At 39.4% G+C, this 25,570-nt stretch overlaps 1 protein-coding gene across 2 annotated transcripts; it reads left to right on the top strand.

Annotated features, from left to right (window-relative positions):
• canx (calnexin) lies at positions 1 to 23,901 on the top strand. Of its 2 annotated transcripts, XM_066648904.1 has the most exons (16): positions 62 to 92; positions 1,127 to 1,247; positions 5,267 to 5,455; positions 6,465 to 6,538; positions 6,624 to 6,682; positions 6,813 to 6,954; positions 7,394 to 7,475; positions 8,222 to 8,414; positions 12,524 to 12,713; positions 15,517 to 15,630; positions 16,182 to 16,338; positions 16,921 to 17,136; positions 19,642 to 19,761; positions 20,312 to 20,426; positions 20,799 to 20,899; positions 21,238 to 23,901. In XM_066648904.1, the coding sequence occupies exons 3-16, from the start codon at positions 5,270 to 5,272 to the stop codon at positions 21,301 to 21,303; spliced, it is 1,815 nt and encodes a 604-aa protein (XP_066505001.1). In that variant the 5' UTR covers positions 62 to 92; positions 1,127 to 1,247; positions 5,267 to 5,269; the 3' UTR covers positions 21,304 to 23,901. The 2 variants fall into 2 exon arrangements, with proteins under 2 accessions (XP_066505000.1, XP_066505001.1); XM_066648903.1 differs by lacking the exon at positions 1,127 to 1,247 and having other exon boundaries at positions 1 to 92.
• Positions 23,902 to 25,570: the final 1,669 nt, after the last annotated feature.

Genomic DNA, 25,570 nt, shown 5'->3' with positions numbered 1-25,570 from the left:
GAGAGGGTGGCACTACAATAACGGCCATCGCTCTCCGAAGCCACATGTGACGCGCTGTAGTTGCAGGAGGTGCGCTTTATGAGAGAGCGGCGGTGAGTATTGCTCCAGCGGATAGAAACTCTCCCTTTAACCGTTACTCAGCACTCAAAGCGTTGTTCGGTATGGTTCAACTGCATGTCCTGGTTCTGTGTGTTTATTCGGCTTAGTCAGAGTTTGAAGGTCTACGTCGATTTCAGGCCGGTGTCCGACTCGTAAACGAATCGGTTCTATTGATTTGAATCTTTTTTTTTAACTGAATAGACGAACCGATTCTTGTAGAAAAATGCGCAAAGTATAGGTTCTCTTTAAATAGATGGGAAATGTTCATAATAAAACATTTATTAACTTAAGCAAATGATAGAAGCCCATATGTGAGCGTCAGAGTTGGAAATGTGGAGAAGAATCTAACTACTCACGTTCGAAGTACACATTGAATCGGATTGTGTCCGATTTGTTCAAACGTCAGTTTGTAAGAATCGGTTCAGAAAATTGAATCGAGCATTCTATCATTACTTGCTAGCTTGTTAGCTGGGTCGCTAGAGCCGTGCCAAGGTGGTGGGAGATATCGGCTGAAAACGTCCTTAGAGCAAAATGTTGCTTCTGAAAAAAACTACAAAAACATAATTTATAACCCGTGTTAAGTCACTGTAGTTTAGAAAATATTGCTATTTGTGGGATTTTTAAGTTGTTTTCCCGAGGAAAAGCTAACGAGGCATCGGTCGTGGGTCGGTCAGTCATGGAAACGAGAAATGCTAATATTCGTTATTGCCTCATTTTACTGTTATTACCACATACAGAATAATCTGTCAGTTAACCTTTATTTCTGGTTTGAGGTCCGTCTTTGTCCCATACAGGACTAAAATGGATAAACCTCTGAGAGGGGTTAAACCAGCCTGTCTGGTGTTGTACAAGTTATACACAATCACTTAGACCCGGGGAAGTATAAATATAGAGGTCAAACAGAAGATATAGACTCGGTCAAGTTTATATTTATTTCCACAACTGGAACTCCAAAATGTTTAAAAGATGCAAAGAAAAAGTGATCTACCGATAAAACCGTGTAGCTCACCAAAACTGTCACCATCAGATTAACAGCATTCAGAACCTTCATCTGCGAGAAACTGGAGAAAATCTCAACAAGTGTCCGTCCTTCACTGTGTGAAGACAGCTCGGTGCTGAAAGGAAGTGGAGCTTGAATAGATTGATAGGTAAAGTGATTCATTTCTAACGAGTGTATGTCAGAATTGAAATTACTTGCACAATTAGACAAAGTAAATACTTATACTAAACTTCGGAGATTTCAAAGATTACCCTTGTAGATGTCTTATATCAAACTGAAAAAGAAAGCAACTGTTTCAGAAAAAAAAATGTAAGTTAGAAAAAAAACAAGAAAAACAGCACAGTTATTTACTCAGCAGGGTTTGAGGGTTTGTGTGTTTATGTAATTTACTGTGATGTCAGTTTTCCTTGAAACAAAGTAAAGAGTATTTTATTGCAGTGTTGACTAGAATGAATTAAATGAATGCAATGATGGTCTTTGAAGATAGCGACAGAGAAGAAAATATATTCTCCCCTGAAAATGACATTTTTTAGCTCTCTGACTTCCAAACTGTTGATATCGTGGTAAACTGGGTCAGGTCAGCACATTAGCCATCTTTCCATTCATAGTGTTATATCTCACTTTACGGCTTAAGGGGGAATTCCACCCATTTATTTTACTTGGCTGCATATGTAAGATGAAGAGGTGTCATCAAGAATTCAAACCTTCTGATTGTGAGAAAACATTTTATTTACATCTCTACTGACAGTCCCTATACATTATACATCTGTGTTGAACAGGCAGGGATCATATATTCATTGCTTCGTCTGTTGTGGGCAGCACGGGGCGCAGCAGATAGTGTCGCAGTTGCACAGCTCCAGGGACCTGGAAGTTGTGGGTTTGAGTCCTGCTCCAGGTGACTGCCTGTGAGGAGTTTAGTGTGTTCTCCCTGTGTCCACGCGAGTTTCCTCTGGGTGCTCCGGTTTCCTCCCATGGTTCAAAAACACACGTTAGTAGGTGGGTTGGCAGCTCGAATGCGCCCAGTGATTCCAAGTAGGCTCTGGATCCACCTCGACCCTGAACTGTATAAGTGGTTACAGATAATGAATGAATGAATTAATCTGTGTCTGTTCATAGCAGCTAATATGTCAAAATGACCAATGAATAGCCGAAAAATCACAGTTTCTTTAACACAGAGTCCCCCCCCCCCCAAACTGTTAAAGTTAACAACTGATTAACAATTTACTCAAGTGAAATGTTACAGCAGCGTGGTTATAAATATAGTCTCTTCCTGTTCCTGAAAAGTTAGCTTTTTGGAGATACGTGTTTTTAATTGGGTAGCTACATTATACACCATGTATAGATGTATGGATGTATGTATAGATGCCCCCTTTACCCTCCCCCTCATTTAAATCTCTGGCCTTGATGAAACCCAGATCAGGCTGAGACAGCACTGTGAAGGCTTAGCTTAGTGTGTTTGTGTTATAATGGATTTATGTTCAGGCTTTATGCAATAGTTTTTCCTAATTCCATGAAGATGCATGATATGGCCTGTCACAAGTGAAGGTGATAATTTGAAGTTAGCACATTGTTTTCTGTGGCAGATATGCACAGTCTGAAAGTTGTAATTTAATGCTATGTTTTTTTAGCCCTCATGCTGTTCAGACCACAAATCTGCAGGAAAATCCTGCCCCTGCTTTTCATTGTGGCGTGGACATAGCTGAATTGGTCACTCACCCCCCACTGTGAGGTTAAACAGGATCTAGCAGATTCCTCAAGTATGCATATATGAACAAATAGTGAAGCTTGTCACTGTTGGGTTGGAATGGCCAGTACTTGCTTTTTAAAGGAATTGTTTTTTATCAAAACATCAAATAGCTCCAGAAAAATGTGGTATTAAAAATTATAAATGTGAAGTCTACTAGGAGTAAATAAACAATTTGGAGAAAACAAATGTTGATTTTTGTCTAATTTGGAGAAGAAAAATTTCAGTAAAATATATTTTAAAGAATCAAAATCAGTATTTCACCAAGTACTCTTGACATACAAGGAATTTGACTTGATGAGTACACGTCTATGACATGTAACATGCTAAAGGGTCTTTTATATATGTCTTTTAATTTTGTTAAATTCTGATCCCACATCTTCACCTGAATATGCCTCAAACCTCAGCATACGCTATTATGGTCTTGCAGACACTGGTGATGTTCAAACACACTAGTCAATGTTTACAAATAGCACCATATTGAAGGCTGCAGGCACCAGCTGCTGGGGAAATGCCCATCTGACTTTTGGACAGGCCCTCTACTGCTCCGCAGAGCCACAAAGTGTGTCACACTTGGCATCCTGATTGGCCAGTCTGTGCCAGCAGTGATTCCTCCTAAAGAAACGCCATCGTTTTTGACGTTTTAAAGAGCTGTGTCGCAATTTTTACTTAAGGGTAAAACGCTTTACTCTTAAAATTAACTAGCGACATGGCTGTTGATTTTTGACAGTTTGATAGTGACTTCTTTCTGTTGACAAGTGCAAGTGTGTGTGATGTATGTATTTAAAAAAGTGTGTGTATTCAAAAGTCTGAATGTGTTCATTATTTAATTTGAGGGACAGATGGTCCTCACTTTGAGTATGAGGCCCTCCTCCACTCCTCAGTAATACTCCTTCTTTAACAAACACACACACAACACTTGTACTGTAGTGCACCATGTGGAGTTACTAATCCAAGTAGCTAGCTTTTAAAGCTCTGCGGCTCATTCAGTTCACCAACACATCGCAGTGGGATACCATTTAGGGCTTTACTCCATTTTCTTATTGTTATAATAAAGTCTGTTTGCAAATGCCCCTTCTTTCTGCTAAAAGGGAAGTAAATTCTGTTTGTTCTCTGAATGCCTGTGGTTTGAAACAATGTGCTTTACACGCTTAAGCATGTAAGCAATCAATTTTAAATGTTATTTTTAAACTATAAGCTTTGTCATTTTGTATTTCGGGTTTGTTTGGGTAAGCTACTATGGCAATGTTGTGTTGCTAGCATACAGCATTGGCACCACTGGCTCTATCTAGCTAATCCTGAGTGTCTTAAGCTCATTAAAGGAACATTCTGTGTGATATGTTAGTTCTCTGCCTGGGTGTGTGTTTTCAAATTATCATGGGAGGTTTGTTGCTTGGAGTGCACGTTTGAGGATGCCCCCTTAGGAATCCTCACAGTGGACTTTCTATAGTTTTTGTCCCTTTTATTGACCTGGAGCAATGGTGGACTTAAACTGTGCTGAAACTTTTAAAAACAGAATATGTTGTAAGTGGTCATTTCCTTCCTGGCTGATATGGAAATGAAATTGAGTTTATGCCTTCCTTCAGGGCTCAGTTCTCTCTGGTTTATGTTATAGAAGTTAACTTCTAAGAGCTGAGGCAGAGTGATCTATAATAGGAACACACTTGATTTTAATTTCGCACGTTCTCATGGCTACTTCTCTATTTCTGAAATGTCAGTTTTATATTAAGGAGATTAGCATTATTAATTTAAAAAATAACCAGTTTCAGCTGAAGGTAGTGTAAACGTATGTACTTCAGTTAGTCACATACTGTCTGTGATGTTAATGGTAATGTCCAGTGCTGTGTGCTTTGAAATGTGATGTAGACCCTATGTGGATTGTCCTAAGGGGAAGTCTTTGTTTTTCCAACATTTGAGTTAGATGATAGACCCTCTGGGGCCTACCTGGTGCTAATATATATTTGTAAGTATTACTGTGCATAGTAATTGAATAGATGCTGCACAGAAGTATGTATGTAGTTGTGGTTGAGAAATATATGCTTGTATTCTTGTCTCTGCCAAAATGGCGTAGAGGTGTAATCTCTTTGGGTTAAATCTCCTTAAGGGAAAGAGCAGTGGCTGCGAAACTCCCTAATGGTCTCCCATCTCTATGGTGCTATGAGTAAAGGCAGTGTTGCAGTGGTATTGTCCACGGTGTGTCTGGAAGCCACCCAGCAGTGTTGACATTAGACGGGAGGTAATAAAAACATCTGCTACCTGTGTACTTTTAAGTGAATTATGGGGTCCCGCCCTTGTAATTAGGGTTTTGGTGATCCACCAGTCCTGTCTGATTTGGCAAACAATATGAAAGCTACAACCAACAGATGACAATGCTGTGTTTCTTGATACTAAATATGCTGTCTTTTTGTCATCTTGTCTTACAGACTATGGAACTGAAGGCGCAGTTGTGTGTGCTGCTGCTCGCTCTGGGCCTGTGTGTGTCTTTACAGGTGAAGGCACAAGAAGATGAAATTGATGTTGAAGATGTAGGTGCACAGGGAGATGATGAGCTGCTTGATGGAGATGTTGAGGAAGAGGAGCCCACGACCCCTGCACCTCCAACTGTGCCTACTGTAAGACCAGTATTTCAACTGCTAACTATTAAAATGTTTGCAAGCCATACAGCTTCTGATGTTGATGTTTTAATTCCCTGCTACATGACAGTTTAGTCAAGTTTTTACAAATGTACGTATTATCCGTTTTGTATTAACACATTAGGGCATTTAGAAGGTAATCATTTGGACAGTGTTTATGGGTATTGATGGTTGATTAATCATGTTGATTGATACCTCTGCTGAACTGTAAATCTAAGCTCATAGGTTTGTGGTGTTCAGTGTGGGTATAAAAGCAATAGGCATAATCTCAAGGACTGACATGAGAAGGTGCTGTAGTTCGACTGTGCTAGCAGTTAAACCTCTCCTCTTCCTTGAGCTAAATGTAAGAAGATATGTTTTATGAGCATAGCTTTTCATATCATCTTGATAAACTGCACTACATTTTATAGCTGCAAATTAAGAGAAAGCAAATGATGCAAAGGCAGGAGATCAACGTCAGCTTTCTGACATCTCATATATGGTATTTTTACCTCAACACGAAACAAGACTGCAGATAAGATGCATGTAAATCAGATGTTTCTTGTCATTTAGTGGTAACCCTCATGTGATCCAGACTTCTACTGTCTACTGATCCGAAAACCAAAGAACACACATCTAATCAGCCACATCAGTGTTCCAAATTCAGCCACAACATCACTGAAGTCGCTTGTGAGAACTGAAATGCTATAATCAAGTGTAGTGTGAAATCCCTAAAAAAGTAATTTTCTATAAGAGTTTTCATGGGCTCTGGATTGCTTGTGATGTGGAGACTCCCGTTCTTCTGGTCAATATATTGCCCTGTCTGTCTGGTAAATATTATTCAAATAGGAGCGATAAGCTTTGTTTTAGGTCACTGTAATGGCATTTAAATGGAGTTGACTGTGCCTTTAAATCACATGTATTAAATGGGCCTTTAATACATATGTAAACAAAGATGCTATAAATGAATAATAATATAGACATTCTAATCCCACATTGCCTCTTCCAGGTGACGTATAAAGCTCCGGAGCCAAAGGGAGAACATTTCTTTGCTGAGTCATTCGACAAAGGAACTCTGGAGGGGTAAATTTTTAATCAGCTTGAAGCATTGCCATTAAAGTTTTTGTGGTGCTTATAACTGTTTGGTTATTTGTTTGTTTTTTTTCAGATGGGTTTTATCTCAGGCAAAAAAGGATGACATTGATGAGGAAATTGCTAAATATGATGGTAAGCATTTAGTGGAACTACAAGTTTTGATTAATTAGTAGCTAATTACATTTGTCTATTGTAACAAGACAGTTGTCATAGTGGTGTACTTTTTCCATAAAGGTTTTACAATATATGTGTGTGTACATAGGAAAATGGGAGGTTGAAGAGATGAAGGACACAAAACTACCTGGTGATAAAGGCCTGGTATTAAAATCCAGAGCTAAGCATCACGCCATCTCCGCTCTGCTGCTGCGACCTTTCACTTTTGACACTAAAACCCTCGTTGTCCAGTGAGTATACATTTGTATGCTATATGTATTTGCAGCACAAATGCCTGGATAAAAGGATCTGAATGCAATATAATATTTGGTGATATTGATAACTAGTGGTGTTATAGAAATCAGTAAGAACAGTAACGGTCATATTAAAATCACTTGTTTAACTGTGCACCAATTGTACAGAAGTGTTGAATATGAGCCCAAAATGGCATCATTATTAGTACTGAAAAACTTGTCAAATGTGTCCAGTCCAAATCATTACTGTTCTAAAAGTGTTTTTTCAAATCTTGGGAACTAATGAAATATAAAAATAATGTAGATGGTTGGGCATTAGCAGATGTTTGTCGGTAGTCATGTGGCAACTTCTGTCCAGCTGTTAGTGTACAAATACTGACTGCCTTTTTAGAGAAAGCAGAAAGATGTATCCTAAAGTGTGCATGTTGACTTTCAGGTATGAAGTGAACTTCCAGACTGGAATTGACTGTGGTGGGGCCTATGTCAAACTGCTCTCTCAAACCCCAGACCTTGATCTGGTAAGAATATTGTTTATAGAGAAAGTCACCAGTATTTATTGTCAAACGACTTCAGGATTAACCCAATATGTTACAAACCCCTCAAGATTTCTGAAAAATAAGAAAACCATTCAGGAGGGGGACAGAACATTCTCTTCACTTTTTTGAGTCTCTATTGAAGTTTCCATTTTAAAAGCTTGCTGTCAGATTTACAGATTTTTCTGTTAAGTATTGTTTTTTTTTTTTTTTTTTTTTTTTTTTTTTTTTTTTTATACATATTTTCAAATAAACCTTCATATCAAATAAAAGAAAAGAATATCAAAAGAATAATTAGTTGCAACCCTAGTAAAAACTTTCTCTGCAGTAAAAAAAATCCTTTCTTCCTTAACGATGAAAACTATTCACTTGTATTGACTAGAATTGCACCTGATGGATGAGTCAGATTTAAGAGTAGGGACTTTGTTGTTCACCTCAGTGTTCCATAAGGTTGAAAGGGAAAGCAAAGAACATTATTAGTTTAATAAGCAGGCTTGTGTACTATAACTCTATTGTAAAATATAGGGCACAGGACAGGATATGGAGTAGGTCAGCGGAGTAGCTGTATTAAAACAAATATATCCTAGTTAGTAGGTCATAAGATTCCTTTTGCATCATCTCTACATGTATCATGGGCGAAAGAACAAGAGAATTACGCAGCACATGAGGAATTCTGAATATAGTGTCCTTCAGTCTTATCTGTCTTTCTCTGTCCACTCTTACTCTTTCAGGACCAGTTTGTGGATAAAACCCCCTACACCATCATGTTTGGACCTGATAAGTGTGGTGAGGACTACAAATTGCACTTCATTTTCCGCCACAAGAATCCCAAAACTGGAGAGTATGAGGAGAAACATGCCAAGAAGCCAGAGTCTGACCTCCGTACATACTACACAGACAAGAAGACCCACCTTTACACATTGGGTGAGTATATATACTTACTTTCTGTTTAATTGACTCTTAAGAATTTAAGCTCTGACAAATTAAAGAAAGTTACTGTTACTGAAGGAACTGCTGTTTTAATTTCGGTATTATTTTTCATTAAATCTTTTGTTTACTCTTGAACAACTCTCACGTTTAATATTACATCTTTTACAAAGAAGCTGAGATGTAAACACGTACAAACAATGTAAACAGGAATTTTTAATATGCTAGAGAACTACTATTATTAAACAAATGGTAAACGGACAATACTGATGTGACGTAAACTTGAATTTTTAAACCACACTTAGAAAAGTTATTCACTCACTAAGACCACCACTGGTCAGCTAAGTTGCTAGTCAAAAGTGAGTACACCCCCTTTTAATATCTGTAGAATGTGACAAACGTTGTTGTAATATACAAACCGGATTCCAAAAAAGTTGGGACACTAAACAGATTGTGAATAAAAACTGAATGCAATGATGTGGAGATGGCAAATGTCAATATTTTATTCGTAATAGAACATAGATGACAGATCAAAAGTTTAATCTGAGTAAATGTAACATTTTAAAGGAAAAACATGTTGATTCAAAATTTCAGTGTCAACAAATCCCAAAAAAGTATCAAGTAGCAATAAGTGGCTGGAAAAAGGAAATTGAGCATATAACGAACAGCTGGAAGACCAATTAACACTAATTAGGTCAATTGACAACATGACTGGGTATAAAAAGAGCTTCTCAGCGTATCAGTGTCTCTCTGAAGCCAAGATGGTAAGAGGATCGCCAATTCCACCATTGTTGTGCAGAAAGATGGTGCAGCAATACCAGAATGGTGTTACCCAGTGTAAAATAGCAAAGACTTTTAAGTTATCATCATCAACCGTGCATAACATCATCAAAAGATTCAGAGAATCTGGAGCAATTGCTGTGCGTAAGGGTCAAGGCCGTAAAACTCTACTGGATGCTCGTGATCTCCGGGCCCTTAAACGTCACTGCACCTCAAACAGGAACGCCACTGTCAAGGAAATAACAGAATGGTCTCGAATATTTCCAGAAAGCATTGTCAGTGAACACAATCCACCGTGCCATCCGCCGTTGCCAGCTGAAACTCTACAGTGCAAAGAGGAAGCCATTTCTAAGCAAGCTCCACAAGCTCAGACGTTTGCACTGGGCCAGGGGTCTTTTAAAATGGAGTGTGGCAAAATGGAAAACTGTTCTGTGGTCAGATGAGTCACGATTTGAAGTTCTTTATGGAACACTGGGACGCCATGTCATCCGGACCAGAGAGGACAAGGATAACCCAAGTTGTTATCAACAGTCCGTTCATAACTGATGGTATGGGGTTGCATGAGTGCTTGTGGCATGGGCAGCTTGCATGTCTGGAAAGGCACCATTAATGAGAACTAGAGAACAATATTCAGGTTCTAGAACAACATATGCTCCCATCTAGACGTCATCTCTTTCAGGGAAGACCCTGCATTTTTCAACAAGATAATGCCAGACCACATTCTGCAGCAATCACAACATCATGGCTACATAGGAGAAGGATCCGGGGACTGAAATGGCAGCCTGCAGTCCATATCTTTCACCTATAGATTGGGATATGTTGACGCCATGAAATTTTGAAACAACATATTTTTCCCTTAAAATGATACATTCTCTCAGTTTAAACATTTGATCTGTGATTTGTGTTCTATTACGAATATAATATTAGATGTTGGCACCTCCACATCATTGCATTCAGTTTTTATTCACAATTTGTTTAGTGCCCCAACTTTTTTGGAATCCAGTTTGTAGTTAGCTTTCTTTGATTACAGAAAATATTAATACGGAAACTAAAGCTGGAAGGGTCCAAAGAAAGTGCAGCAAAATCTGAACACCATGCACTAGTGATAGTTTGTTTTTTTGTGTCCTCTTTTGTTGATAACAAATTTAAGCATCTTTGGCAAGGGTTAAACTAGCCTCACACAGATCTGTGGACAAATGTCTTACTATTCTTCACAGATAATAGTTTTTAGCTGTTGTTTGCTTGAGGGGTTTTGTGCCTCAACTTTTCACTGTAAGATCATCCAAAGGCGATCAATGGGATTCCGTTCAGATGACATTTGTCCATGTGATGGTTTCTTTTTCTGTAAAAAGCTTCCGTGCTTTTTTTTTTGCACAGTATGTTTAGGGTTGGATTAATTTGTCTCATTCATCAGTATCTTCCTAGGAATTTTCTTAAATTTGTTCTTGAGAAATGTCCTCTGAGAAATTCTACATGTGATGTTTTATTAAACCTTAAATCGCTCATAGATTTGTTCTTATAATAGTGAATCCTGGTGTCTTTATTTAAAAGTACGGTAATACCTTGACTTACAAGTTTAATTTGTTCTTTGAGCAAGCTCGTAACTCAATTTACTCGTATATCAAATAAAATTTCCCCATTAAATAAATTGAAATGCTATTAATCCATTCCAGCTCCCCCCTCCAAAACGACACCAATTATTTTACAAGGTTTTAAATAAGATAGTGTACTTCATAAATAACAAATAATGTATAAAAAATATATAATACACAATAAAAGAGGGGCGGCACGGTGGCGCTGCAGGTAGTGTCGCAGTTACACAGCTCCGGGGGCCTGGAGGTTGTGGGTTCGACTCCCACCCCGTGTGACTGTCTGTGAGGTGTTGGTGTGTTCTCCCCGTGTCTGCGTGGGTTTCCTCCGGGTGCTCCGGTTTCCTCCCATGGTCCAAAAACACACGTTGGTAGGTGGATTGGCGACTCAAAAAGTGTGTGTGTGTGTGTGTCTGTGTTGCCCTGTGAAGGACTTGCGCTCCCTCCAGGGTGTATTCCCACCTTGCGCCCAATGATTCCAGGTAGGCTCTGGACCCACCGCGACCCTGAACTGGATAAGCAGTTACAGATGAATGAATGAATGAATAATAAAAGAATGTAAAGAAATAAACTGGTTCTTTTAAGTGTATTTACCTTGAAGATCAGACGAAGATGCTGGCAGAGAAGGAGGAGGTTCTTTTTGTACTCTGCCACTTAATTTACTCTCTACACACACAATGCTACAATGCCATAGAAATAACAGTGATACGACAGATGCTCACACCTAGTGGCTGAGATCTCGTCTCGCATTGTACAGCAAAATATTGATTGAGCGACGGCTCATATCTCTGTTGATCTGTAAGTCTAAGATTTCACTGTAATCAGCAAAGGTACATAACCTGCTAATCTCAATGAAAGGGAATGTAGCTGCAGGGTCAGTGCACACAAGGGTAACACAGACAAACTAAACTACAGAGAGAGAATGCCAAGATTGTGGAACATCAAACTAAACATAGGGAAAAAACTTCAGTGGTCTGAAGTGAAGGCACTGCTGCAGGAACTGAACCTGCAAACAAGATGTAATATTTAGTAGTGTTTGGTGTTCTGTAAACACTATTAAGAAAAGGGCATACAACTATAAACTATTATAAGAAACTAAAATATGAAATCAAATGTCAAATGATAAAATGTATTTGAACCCTATAATGTTATACAACTGTAAAATTGACAAATGAGACCAATTATATTACTGAAACATTATTCTGCATTCCACAAGCACCTTGAGACTTGAGATCTTTTTTCATGCAACAATTTGGTATACCCCCTAGTGTTTATGATGCTGTGAAAGTCTTCTGCATCTGCTGAAGTCATGCCACTATGTAGACACGGTTTTTGCTAAACATGCTGAGTCCACCATGTTTATTTGAATTTCATCTAATCAAAGAATGTGTTGCCACTATCCATCAGGATTTTCATGTTCTTTGGCAGACCTCAGTCTTGTGCCTGTTTTGTTAGTAATGATTTTCTTCTTGGGCACCTTCCATAGATGTTGACATCATGCAACATTTAAAAACACTGTCTGTGCACTCACTGACATGCCAGTTTCTGATATGTCTTGTGGTAAACAAGAAACACTCAAATATCTGCTCTTGAGCACAAAATGTTATAAATATCTTTAGAGGACAGCCACTGTGACTTTGTTTAAAGCTAGTATGCTGCTTCTTATATTTCCCAAATAGTAGTATTTACATCCTCTTTGGGTTTTAATTTCTGGATGTTTTTGCATTTTCCTTGCAGTGCTGAACCCTGACAACAGCTTTGAGATCCTGATTGACAAGACTGTAGTGAACAGTGGAAATCTGCTAAATGACATGACCCCCCCAGTCAACCCTCCGGCAGAGATTGAGGACCCTGATGACCACAAACCTGAGGACTGGGACGAGAGACCTAAGATTCAGGACCCAGATGCAGTCAAGCCTGAGGACTGGTTAGTGCACTTTACCTGCTTCACCTTAGGAGGGGTTCATGAGCATTAAAGTGGTAGTTCATCCCAAAACATAAATTACAGTTTGGTCTCTTCTGTTTTTTTATTTCTTCTGTAGTTTTTCCCTGCAGCTATGTACTAGTGTAGCCAATGTGTTTTGTGGAGTAAGGGCTTGTGTGGTCTAATAACCTCTAATGTTGTCTGGAAATGTGGGCTCCCAGTACGGTTTCCCCCTTCACAAGTCTGTTTTGAAGAGCAAGACAAACACAGTCCAGGAAAATACACTTGAGTATTACAGGGGGTGGGATTCAGTTGGTAGTGTCCTATGATGAGCATCTCTTGACCAGGCTGCCTGAAAAGGCAATGTGGGTGGGTCATGAGGTCCCACAAGGTCTAGAGTGAAAGCGTGAAAGCCTATAGGTGCATGGCAGAGCCGAAGATGGCCCCCGGTGGCATGGACCTTGGCAACAGAAACTGACTTTTGACACATGGAATGTAACCTCACAGCAGGGGATGGAGTTGGAGCTTGTGCAAGAAGTTGAGAGATGCCAACCAGGTAGAATTGCGCTGATCTCATTTCACAGGATGAGCTGTGAATTGCGCTCTCCTCATCACAGGATGAGCTCTAGAACCCAATTCAGGGTTAGCAATGACTGGGAAACCTGGGTAGGAATGATTGGGAGGAAGGGCCTGCCTGATCTGAATCTGAGTGGTGAGATGATATTAGACTTGAGTGGCAGTCACGGTTTGTCCATAATGAGCACTATGTTCAAACACATGGTTGCTCATAATTCTACTTGACACCTTGGGCCAAAAGTCAATGGTTGTATTTGTGGTTACGTCTCCTGACCTGAGGCCTTATGTTTTAGACACTCAACTATCAACTGATCACTATCTGGTAGAGAGTTGGATCAGATGGTGGGGAAAAACATATCTAATAGGCCAGATTGTGTAGCGAGGATTTGCTGGGAAAAGCTGACAGAAGACAGATTTCACTCCCACCTTGAAAGTGCTTTTCATACCTTCTGGAGGAGGGAGTCTAAATGGACCCTGTTCAAGACCCCATTGTGGTAGTGGTTGCATATTGCTGTACGCAAAATCTGTTGCCTGTGGTAGTGGCTGCATATTGCTGTGCTCAATAGTTTATTGTTGCCTGTTGTGCTAGCAACCCAAGGACTTGATTGTGGACACCAGAGGGGAGGGATGCTGTCAAGATGACGAAGGAAGCCTTTTGAGCTTGGCTGATTTGGGGAACTCCTAATTCAGTGGATGAATGCCAACAGGCAAAGAAAACCACAGCTTTGGCAATTGCAGAAGCTGAATCTAGACAGTGGGAGGAGTTTGGAGAGGCCATGGAAGATGACTTCTGAGTGGCCTCAGAGGTTCTGGAAAGCCCTCCCAACAGGGGAAGGAGAGAGGAGATACTGTCCAAGATGTGCTGAGCAGGGTGGGTGAAACTCTGAACTCTACAGGGATATTGAGGAGCATTTTGAGGGACTCAAACAAGAGACATGCCTCCTGTGCAGAAACTAGAGTCAGGTCTGGGGTGTCAGGTTTGTTTTCTTTGTTCGAAGCCGTTGAGGTAGTTGGCAAGGTCAGCAGTTGCAAGGCCTCTGGAGTGAATGAGATTTGCCTGCAGTTGTTGAAGGCCTTCTGCTGGGGGGACTGTCTTGGCTGACAGAGTTCTATTGCATGTAGGGATGGGCGGTATCCACATTATTTATCCCGCCATACCGGCTCAAAATATTATAGTGGTATACCATATTACCGTGGGGAAGGGTGCTCTGTCTGGCTGCGCTGAACCTTTTATCTGTGAGCACAAGGTCGAGTGAATTAAGCTAAACAGAGCCTGACCGTGCACACCGACACGTGTTGACGGTAAAAACCTGTTTCCGAGAGAGCAAATTTCAGCAACTAGTGCTGAAGGAACAGAAAATTTCGAAAATAAAACGGTGTACACTGTTTAGAAGCACAGGTGGTGCTAACAGGAATTTGTGGTTAAAGCACACCACAGCAGATTTTTCAGCGAATTGAGGCTTAAAACACACATATTTAGAGTATAAAGCCACATACCTGTGAGCACAAAGTCAAGTGAAGGACTTTGAGAGTATTGTCTGTTTACAGCTTTCTTCCTCTCTTTTAATCCAAACTCGGCGCTAAACTTAAAACTGCGGTGGGCTACTGTGCTTGTTTTTTAGACCATGACATCAGCAGTCATTGAGCTCCCACAGTGCCCCCTCCCTGTGGCTCTCTTAAATGCACATGAACATTTTAGACTTTTAAAGACACAGAAATTAAACACACCACACACACGTCATAAATCCTGCCCTCATTTTGAGATGCCATCCACATTTTTAAATACCGCTGTATATGGTATTATACCGCCCAACCCTAATTGCATGGAGGGAACAGTGCATTTGGATGGGGAGTCCAGGGTGGTTGTGCCAATTACTGGGGCATCACACTTCTCAGCCTCCCTGGGAAAGTCTAAGCCAAAGTACTGGAAGGGAGAATCCATCTGAGAGGCAAACCTCTTTAAGAGGAACAATGCAGATTTTGTCCTGGCTATAGACCAGTAGATCAACTCTTCACTGCCTCAAAGATATTGTTCCAGTGCTAGCAGTGGGATTGAAAACCCAACATATGATATTTGCATTTCCTAAGACTGTGTATAAAATCGTGGTGATTTGAAATATTGTCTTAACAATTTTCAATATTTATTTACCATCATCACAGATGAGGCTTACCTGCCATAAATGTGGGTACATGTGTGATCATTCATTCACATGCTTTTTCTTACTAACAGGGACGAGGATGCTCCCGCTAAGATCCCTGATGAGGATGCAGTAAAGCCTGATGGCTGGCTAGATGATGAGCCAGAGTACATTGGTGACCCTGACGCCATCAAACCAGAGGACTGGTCAGTGGACTTCCATTTCTATTTATAGTTTGTATATAAACTCATGTTCAGAAATTATTTAAGTCTATGTAGCCTCCTAAATTTTCTCCCCAAAATGTCTATCACAAATATCTGATAATAACTTCAATTAAATGGTCAAATGTGTTTTTTGTTAGGTACACAGTTAAACCATTTTATTTTTTTATTATTATTTTTATTTTTTTCATTTTGTGCAGCTATACATTTCTTTCTTTGTAGAAAAACAAAATGGATCCTACGTCAGTGACCTTAAACTTATAGCTTTGGTATATGACCAGAGGACCCAAGGGCTGTGCGCCGTTCCAGATCCATGTCTGAATTCAATTAAAGTCATCTCCCTCAGAGCAAGCTCAAATGAGCAAAGAATAAAATTTAGTGTGTGTGTGTGCGCATTTTCAAGCTCTTGCTGCGGGCATGTGTGTGGGTGCTCTGTCTCTGCTCTTTGTCTTCCTTAAAGCATCTTGCCTCTACTGATATTTTTCATACTCATTTATTTGTGTTTGATATCCCTCTTTCCCTCTCTCCCTCTTTAGGGATGAGGATATGGATGGAGAATGGGAGGCCCCTCAAATTCCTAACCCAGCTTGTGAGTCTGCTCCGGGTTGTGGAAAATGGGAGAGGCCTATGATTGATAACCCCAACTACAAGGGCAAATGGAAACCACCAATGATTGACAACCCCAACTATCAGGTAACAGCACAACATATCTTTTATGTTTATATACACCATTTAACATATCATTATAAGCACCTCCTTGTTGCTACACTTACGTGTGGTCAACAAACCAAGATGTAATTAGATATACACTGGTTTCACTTTGATGTATCCGATAAATGGAATTTAAAGTGGGCGTATAACAGTGGACAAATTATGCCTCTTATTTCCGCACTGTTGAGAATGAGGCTCTGTTTGTTCCAAATGCGAGGTGTATAGGAGTGAGGTGCAATAAGCCAATATAATTTTTGCTTTATGTTTGCTTTGCTATGCTGTGTTTGGAGATTTTGACAGGGAGGTGGGGCTACACCTTGTTTACACCTACTCCATGTTTTAAGAATTGGTCAAATCACGAAAACTGACTGGTTTGTTTTATTTTACTATTTGTGGGTTGGTAGGAGTTCCAGATGCACAAGTTAATATGCTATTGCACTCTAAGTGATATTGTCGTTTAATTTAGCAACATGCAAAATTAAGATGCACATCTAAAATTTAAAAACAAATGTTTAATTTCCAATTGGAAGCCTGAATTTTATACTTTTTTCTACACAACTTTAGGGAGTATGGAAGCCCAGAAAGATCCCCAACCCTGACTTCTTTGAGGATCTGCATCCATTCCGAATGACTCCAGTCAGTGCCGTTGGTCTTGAGCTGTGGTCCATGTCTTCTGACATCTTCTTCGATAATTTCTTCATTACATCTGACCGCCATACGGCCGAACGCTGGGCAGATGATGGCTGGGGTCTGAAAAAAGCTGCAGAGGGAGCTGCTGAGGTACTGACTTCCTATATCTCTTGTTGTTTTTTTGTCTTTCCCCTTCAGAATCCATCTTTCTGCCTTAGTGGTTCATATTTCATTTTCATGTTTCATTTGCCAATATCTGTCGTTAATGTTAAAAAACACGTACAGGCACATTTTCTGAAGTTGGAAATGGATAATCATGGTGATTAAAAAATGTATTTATTCTGGGAAAATTGGCTTTTTACATATCAGCGTCATTGTTATAATTTCATGCATCTACAGAATTGCATTACAATTGATTGTTTACAACTTAACAGTAGCATAAGTTGAGTGGATCTTGCAACAGCAGGTTGTGAACTATGGGCTGTTCTGTGGGTATGAAACCTGAGGAAGGAAAAGAGAGGTGCGTGGGAGTGTGGACATGTAAGAATATGTGGGTGTGTGTGACCCAGCTCAGGGAGACTGTGATGAGAGTCTGTTTCCATTTTAGCTCTAAGGTTTTCCCACACGCGACACAGAACAGCCAGCCATGAACACCACGTTCCTCTACAGGGCGTGGGGCTCTCCTCCTGTCACACACACCCACCCACACGCGCATGCTCGCGCACACACACACACACACACTATTCTCTCATATGGTTGTGGGATGGTGTATTTTTAAGATTTTTTTTTTTTATATCCCCCTTTTCCCAATGAACTGTCCCACACTATAGATATTGCAAGTTAAAACACATACTATTAGAGTGAGGGTATTGGCATCAACAAGTTTGAATAGATCTTTGTCATCGTGTTCATGATGGTCTTCTTTCTTATAAAACCTATTGAGGTTCTGATCAAAATCTACACATTCAAAGTACCTCGTAATATTACTCTCACACACCCACGTTGGCACAGACCACAGCTCCACTTCTCTGCATGCCAGTCCCTTAATACAGCTTGTTTTCTCTGCCAGAGGAAGCTGCACCATGGTAAAGGAACGGACAGTAAAAAAGCTTAATATAGCTTGCCTTAATCTGCTGATGGAACAAGTGACAAGTGTTTTGCTTCAGAAGTTTGGGGAGCAGTTCTGAATGATTTTTCCTGATTATAGCAAGTCATAGAAAAGGCGGGCATGTCTAGACAGTGGCTGTAGATGACCATAGTGGCTAGTGTGTTTCCCTGCAGTCCCTGGTTCTTTGTCTGTTTGTTGACTTTCTTCATGTTGGTTTTGTAAGGAATTATGTTTAGATTTAACACTAAGACAGTGGCATTATGCGCTACCAATTCTCAAATATTTCTACTGAGCATAACCTTCATACTAAAACAGAGCCAGGCAATTTGGTCATTTGTTTTACAAAAAAGAAAGCTTTATTGCAGACAAGGCTGAAGTAACTGAATAATTTATTTTGGCCCACTGGTCATGAAATGTTTGTACAGTGTTATCAGCAGCTGGCATTTATCATATTTATGAGTTCCAGGTTTTGATACGACAGTAACAATAACTTGTTTTATTTAACTGTTGAATTACGTGTTTTACAGAGGTACTTAGTTGGAGTGAACACATCTGTTTAATTTCTTTGTCATGTAGAATTAATAGTAACATCCCTGGAGTGTTTGTATGAGAGACTCGGCTATAGATCAACAGAAGCATGCTACAACTTAGTTTATAACAGAAAGCACTCAAAGAAAGTCGTCTTTTCTAACAATGCCTCTTTTGAGTTGCATTGTGTAAGTGGTAGCCGTGCAGAGGTGGAAGACAAGTTCAGGGAGGGTGGGGGTGGCTATGGGAGGTGGTGTGGATTATAAGGGTTAGTAGTGTTCTCATGCATTTGTGGTATGTGTTGGTCAGGGGAGAGGGGGCATACTCTGGGATTAGTAGAGTTTTGGCCAGCTTTCACGAGAATTCCTGCTGCTCAAATGCCTTTTTTCCCCCCAAAGGTGAATTCCAAACGTGCCAAACATGTCAAGTTAGAAGTCAAGCTCTGTACTGAGAGGGCTGAGGTGTATGGTTTGTGTGAGATCTGGAGAAAGCTAGTATGGTCCTGTGAATACGAGTAAGCCACCTGCTGGTTATGCTAAGAATAACTTTCTTTTCCTTGTGATATTGGACATGGCTTAATTAGCCATGATGACCTTGTTTTTGGATATTGGCTCTGTTGTTGTTGTTATACAGACAAACTGTGATTAGCAGGCAGTGTTTACATCAGTACAGAGTCCCCACCTGTTCCCACTTATTCCTCATTCTGTAATGAATGTTTTGATGTGCTAAACCTTGCCATTCTCTTGTGAATGTGCACTTCGCATTGTGCTCTTAATGCACAAGCATCTGTGCCTTATACTCTTGGGAGTTGTTCTGGAGAAAAGGACAACAGCAATTTCTCCAATCAGGCAATATGGTGAAACGTTGCCAGTGGCCCAACATATTGTGAAATTAGTAAAGTAATGTTTTGTATTGAGCTTAGATGTGTTATTTTGCCGCATTTTACTTATACACACATGATTTTGCAAAAGTGCTTGTGTTGTTTTGCTCTAACATTGGGTTGTCCTCTACATTTGCAGCCTGGGTTGGTGAATCAAATGATTTCTGCAGCTGAAGAGAGGCCCTGGCTCTGGGTGGTTTACGTCCTGACTGTGGCTCTGCCCCTGGTCCTCATCATTGTCTTCTGCTGCACTGGAAAGGTATGCAACTGTCACCATCAGTTATTCCAGTCTATAATCTATTGATCACTTTTGTATTTGACAGTGAATTAAGGTGTGTTTTTTAAGGATTAACAACAATTGTTTTAAAAATGAAAGTTCTTGAACTTCCACAATACAAATAGCTGCAGAGATGGCTGTAGAAGATTCATTCATTCTGGCCATGTGTTCAATTGCTTTACAACCACAAGAGTGGTCTTTGTTTTTACGTGCCTTGAGTTGCCTTGAGGATGGTGTTACTTCCGTTTTGCTGTTTCTAATTCTTTGTAAATTTGTTTGATTTCAAATAAAAAAGAAATATTAATTTTTACATTATACACATTTGGAGTATGAAATGAAAATCAGATTTATTTATTTATTTATTTTTTTAAATAAAGGTACACAGACCTTTCTTGATCCTCACGGTTCTAATAATTATATATAGAAATGAAGGGCAATTTAGTTAATTGTCTGTATTGCGTGCAAGTATTTCATGTAATGATCATTTAGACACTTCATTGTTAAGTGAATAAAACACTGCTATAATTTGCAGAAGAAGTCACCTCCATCTGCTGCAGAATATAAGAAAACAGATGAGCCACAACCTGATGTGAAGGACGATGCAGAAGAGAAGGATGAAGAAGAGGAGGCTAAGGATGAAGAGCCAGGTATGAATGTCAGATGCGATGAATGAATGTGTCATGTTGCACTTGAGATTTGAATTTTTAAGTTCTGCTTCAGATTCTTAAACTATAGACAAGGCTGCAATTAATGTAATTTTAAAGCTGGAATAAGTAATTCTCTAGAAAATGTCAGTAATCCGGCTTTTATTCGGATATTATTTGAGGTGTAAATAGTATTTAAAAAATTATAACAATTAAAATAATTAAAAGGTTTTTAATACCAATTGCCTTCTCCAGCTTTACTTTTATCTTTAAGGTTATATTAGCTAGTGAAACTTGTATACTCTTCCAGTAATTACAAACATAGCAGATAGATGTCAGTTATTAAATGATTAAACTTTGTCTTCCCATCCTCAGAGGACACTAAGGAAGACGCAGAAGACAACCCTGCAGAAGAGGAAGAGGGAGAGGAAGCAGAGAAACAGGAAGAAGTGGAAGAAAAAGAAAAATTGGATGAGGTAGGAGGGGTATCATTTCAAACTCCTAAACACAATATTTTCATGGTTTATCAAAACTAAATTTGCTTACCTTTTTTACCTGTGTAATTACAGTGAATTTTTGAAAAGCTGACTGAAATGTCTGCAAATCAAAATTAAAAACACAAGAAGGTGATTTAAATAAGAAATTAAATGGAAATTCATAACAAGATAATTACCATTGATCCAGATGTCTTTGTTGGTTTCCTGATGATCAGAAAGAAAGGCAAACAATTAATTTCTTTGGACATTACAGTTAAAACAAAGATATGAAGATGTGGTCTGTGATACTCAGTATATTTTGTTCCTCTTCCTTGCAGAAACAAGATGATGATGAAGTTCTGAGAAGGTCCCCTAGAAGCAGAGTAAAACCTAGAAAGGACTAATGGACCTTCTAATTCTTCTTTTTCTTTTTGACATGTTCCAAATGCAGCCCCTCTTCTGTGTCCTGTATCCCACCTTGGCTTGCCACCCCCCACTGCCCCCCCTCACCCAAACCCCCTTTATGGGACCTGCTCATTTTCTTCCTCCTCATTCTGTCCTTCATGCCCTCATTCCCTCCTTTCCCAGTCTTCTGCTCCATCCTCGCTAAAGTCACAACAGGCAGAAGAAAAATGAAACAGCCTGTGAACAACTTTGAGTGAAAAATCTCCATGAAAGCAAAACACAAATCACCTCCTCTGGATGAGCTGAGGAAGTTGAAAATGATGACAATGAATAGAGTAGGAAGACTTTTTGTTGTTGTTTGCTTTACTAAAAAAGGAAAACATTTCTATCATTCCTTAACTCTACTGATGCTAATGTAATAGAATCCCACTCTTTTCTCTTTGTTTTTTATTTTTTATTTTTATTTTTTTCCTTTTCTTTCTTTCTTTGGGTTACCCAACTCTCAAAAATAATCCAATCTCCACCTGGTACCTTGCTACTCTGGACAGTATTTGTAAACCGTCAATTATGGTAACTCTACTGCCTTTTCCTCATTGGTAGGATTTAAGGCAGATATTGATTTAGAGAGCAGAGTAGTGGTGGAATCGGACTCCCCACCTTAGAAGACCAGAAGTTCAGTTCAGTAGTCTTGAGTGGCCTGCTTCATGCTTTACGTGAAGTTCCTTGAAATGATCATGTTCATTTTATATCCATTTTACAGAGGCTTCCCCTCCCCACATGGTCTTTTCAGAACAAATTGTAGAGGACCACCACCCAAGACCCACTGCACCAAAACCAGTACATTTTAGTTTTTGGTGTCTACTGCACAAACCCAGTCAGCTTCATGGAGAATGCCAATTAGGCTTTTAGGTTCTAGCACGCTGCCTTATTTTGTAGGATGTGGACAAGGTTTGGCTGATTTTATTTTTGTGAATGTACTGTGAGTTTATTACTAATATATATGAATTAATTTTTTTTTTTTCCTAAATCATGGATTTTCATACTTGTTTTTGTTGTTCTGTTCTTGAATTCACATAGCTGTAAAATATTCAAAGCTGGTTGGTAGGGAAACAGACTTGACCAACCGTGTTAGGACAGCTTGAGATGTTTAGTGAAAAAGTGACCATGCTGAGAGATAGTTAAGGATATAAACGTCAGCAACGGGGCTCACGTTCCTGTCTGAGAGAGACTCATGAGTATTTCTGCTCAGCCCCTGCCGTCTTTCCATTGGTGCCCTGAGCCAGTCATTTAGAATTATTGGCAGGTGACACGGCTTCTTTGACACTCCCTTTGACATTATATCCAGTCCCAGCAGCAGCAGGAATTGCAGCATTTTTTAAGGGTCCAAGCTCATAGTGCTGGAGACCCAATGGAATTAATGTATTATGTTATTTCTGTCTAATCTTAATTTAGAAAAATTTGGCAACACTTTCATAAATGCTGGAGGTGGTTTTTTGTATTTTTTTTCTTACTAATAGAACCAGGAGAATATGTTCCTTGAATATAAATGAATCTTGTGAAAGTACCTTTCTCTACCATTACATGCAAAATGTGCCGTCTACATTTTTACCCCTAAGAAATGAAAAAAGGGCACTAATGGGGAGGAAACCCCAGTGTGGAGTGAACTATTGCAGCACATTCTGTCCATTGACTCAGCTAACTATGTTTACTTATGTTGGCTTTTATTGTGACTGACCTACCTCCATTGTTCACACACATCCAGAACAGCGAGGAAAGGCACTGTGACTTGAGCTCTGCCCCAAGTTTAACAAGAGTTGGCGCGTTCTAGGGTAACTGAGCCTAATATACATATTCACACATCCAGTACATTAATACAGGCTGCGCTGATGTCACTAGCTAGCATCTCCTGTCCTTAATGTCCTCCCTGTTGCATCAGAGATTTTTTTTTTCCCTACATTTCACCATCGCTCATATTCTATAGGCAATGAATGGTCTGGATTGATGCATATGTGCAGAAAGATGATTATCCTTGGTAGATTAGTGCGATTGAGAATATCAATGTGATCATTGAGTCTGTATATTTAAGGGGAAGGGTGTGGGTTGGAACTGGGGGAAGGGGGATGAACCCATGTTACTCACAAAACTAAAAATAAATGGATTTGATGAAAGACAGTATCTTTTTCAATGTGGGTGTTGTGTGCTTTTTTTTTTTTTTTTGTTAGGGTGCCTCTGAAGTAGTGTTTTAGGCAGTTATTAATGACAGCTGATATCTGGTGTTAGAAGAATTTCACAAAATACATTTAATTTGTTCATTTGGTGTTCATCCCATGTCTGTGGGTGTTCTCCAGGTGCTCAGGTTTCCTCCCACATTCCAAACTCGTCTTGGCAAACCAATTGGCTGTATAGAATTGTCCATAAGTGTGTGTGTTGTCCTGCGGTGCTTCCAGTGATTCAGAGTAGACTCTAAACACACCATGACCCTAAACAGTACAAAGCAGTTAGAGAAAATGAATAAATAAATAAAAATGTCAGTAGCAGACACTGAGGGATCTTTACAAATCTTCAGCTGTATAATGTTTTACTGGTCTAACCTGCTTTACTGAAAATATACATCATTAAAAGTAGATTGTTCTGATGAATGGAAACTAATAAAGTATGTGAAGAATCTGTGTTGTGTGACGTGAAAAAGAGCACATGTTAATGCTCCATCTGAACACAAGGCATGCGAAGCTCTGCCACAAAACGCTTCTGTGCAAAGTAAACTGAGAGTGTATTCTAGGAGAATGTGAATTTTTTTTTTTTTGTCCATGATACTCCATGTTATGTTTTTTTTATATGTAATACTGGTAATGGTAATCAGCAATTTTTTTTTTTGTCTTATCCATTTTACTTTAATGTTTTTGGGGGTTTTTTTGATCAAAGCTTTATCACAAAACCAGCAAAATATCTGGCTGCATAACCATTTCATGTAATTATTTTCTGTGAGGGAATTTTTAGCAGCGTTTACCTACTGAAGCATCTTGGCTACAGCAATCACATGACAAAACATCAATGGCTCTGATTTACTCAATGATTTAAATATAGCTCAAAATTTAGCAAACATTCCACATCACGTGTTTATTTAAACTGTAAAAATGATTTTAATGTAATCATATTTTAATATAATGTGGGTCAGGCAAAGCCATGTCCAGAGACCTCACGACATGGGCTGCAGAAATGGCAGATATCAAGCCATATTCATATCATGAAAACCTTCTGTCCTCTTCTGTGACTATCTTATGTCCCAAGACAAAAATAAGAGTGGGAGGAGCATAGCTTTCCACAAAACAAAATAGTATTGCAAGGCTTTAATTAGAAAGAGACTGCATACAGTGGTTACCAAAAGTATTCCAATATTTACACCATTTCTGAACTCCTTTAATATTTTATTGTTTGTTAGAAAGTAGAACAAACTAACACCGAAGTCTAACTGGTAGACCAAGGCACAGATGTGGAGCCATCAAAATCTAAGCTAATGTTTTTGTTTGTTAATATAAATAAAATGTTTTTAAAAAATGCCACTTGGTATTATACTAAGGGTGAGCGAGATAGGAATTATACCATGTCATGATAATGAAATGCATTTGCATAATTTACAATATGGATTATGGTCTCTTGATACATGCCATCATAAATTTGAATACACTGATTTTTATTCAGCATTACAGATAGTGAGGACAAAATCTCTTACCAAAAACATGGTGATATGTGTTGTTCATACTTTCTCCATGCCGTCCTTGTGAGCCTGCCATGCGCAGTTAGAGAATTAAGGCAACAGGGCTAAGAGTGGCCAGTGTTGCAAATTGTTCTGAATTCAGTGAGTGCTCAGTGTTCAGTGAGGGTTTGAGGCCTGCATGTCTGTTGTAAGAATGAGCACTTGAAGAATATGAGCCATGTCCTCCGAGACTCATTACGCAATTTTGCTACACAGGTGTCAGAAGTGGGATACATCTGATGAGAAAGATGTACTGTAGCAACACACCAAACAAATTCAAGGTGAATAATGATATAGTTTGAGCTGGCAAATGGGGCCCTCCCTCAGACTGAGGGAACTAGCTTCCCAAAGCATGCAGGAAGGCTGCTGGGAGCTTAATAATGTTCATGAAGCAGTGGAAGATGTTAAACAGCCAGGGGTAACAGTGCTGACTGAAGCCAGCAGGTGTGAGCCTGGTGGCACCTACAACACAAAGAAAGCAGTGTTCCAGCTCCGACTGTAGCTAAACTGTG

The sequence above is a fragment of the Hoplias malabaricus genome, chromosome 17 (assembly GCF_029633855.1).
Source record: "Hoplias malabaricus isolate fHopMal1 chromosome 17, fHopMal1.hap1, whole genome shotgun sequence".
In the NCBI taxonomy this organism is placed as follows: Eukaryota; Metazoa; Chordata; class Actinopteri; order Characiformes; family Erythrinidae; genus Hoplias; species Hoplias malabaricus.
This window is presented reverse-complemented; position numbering and strand designations above follow the sequence as displayed.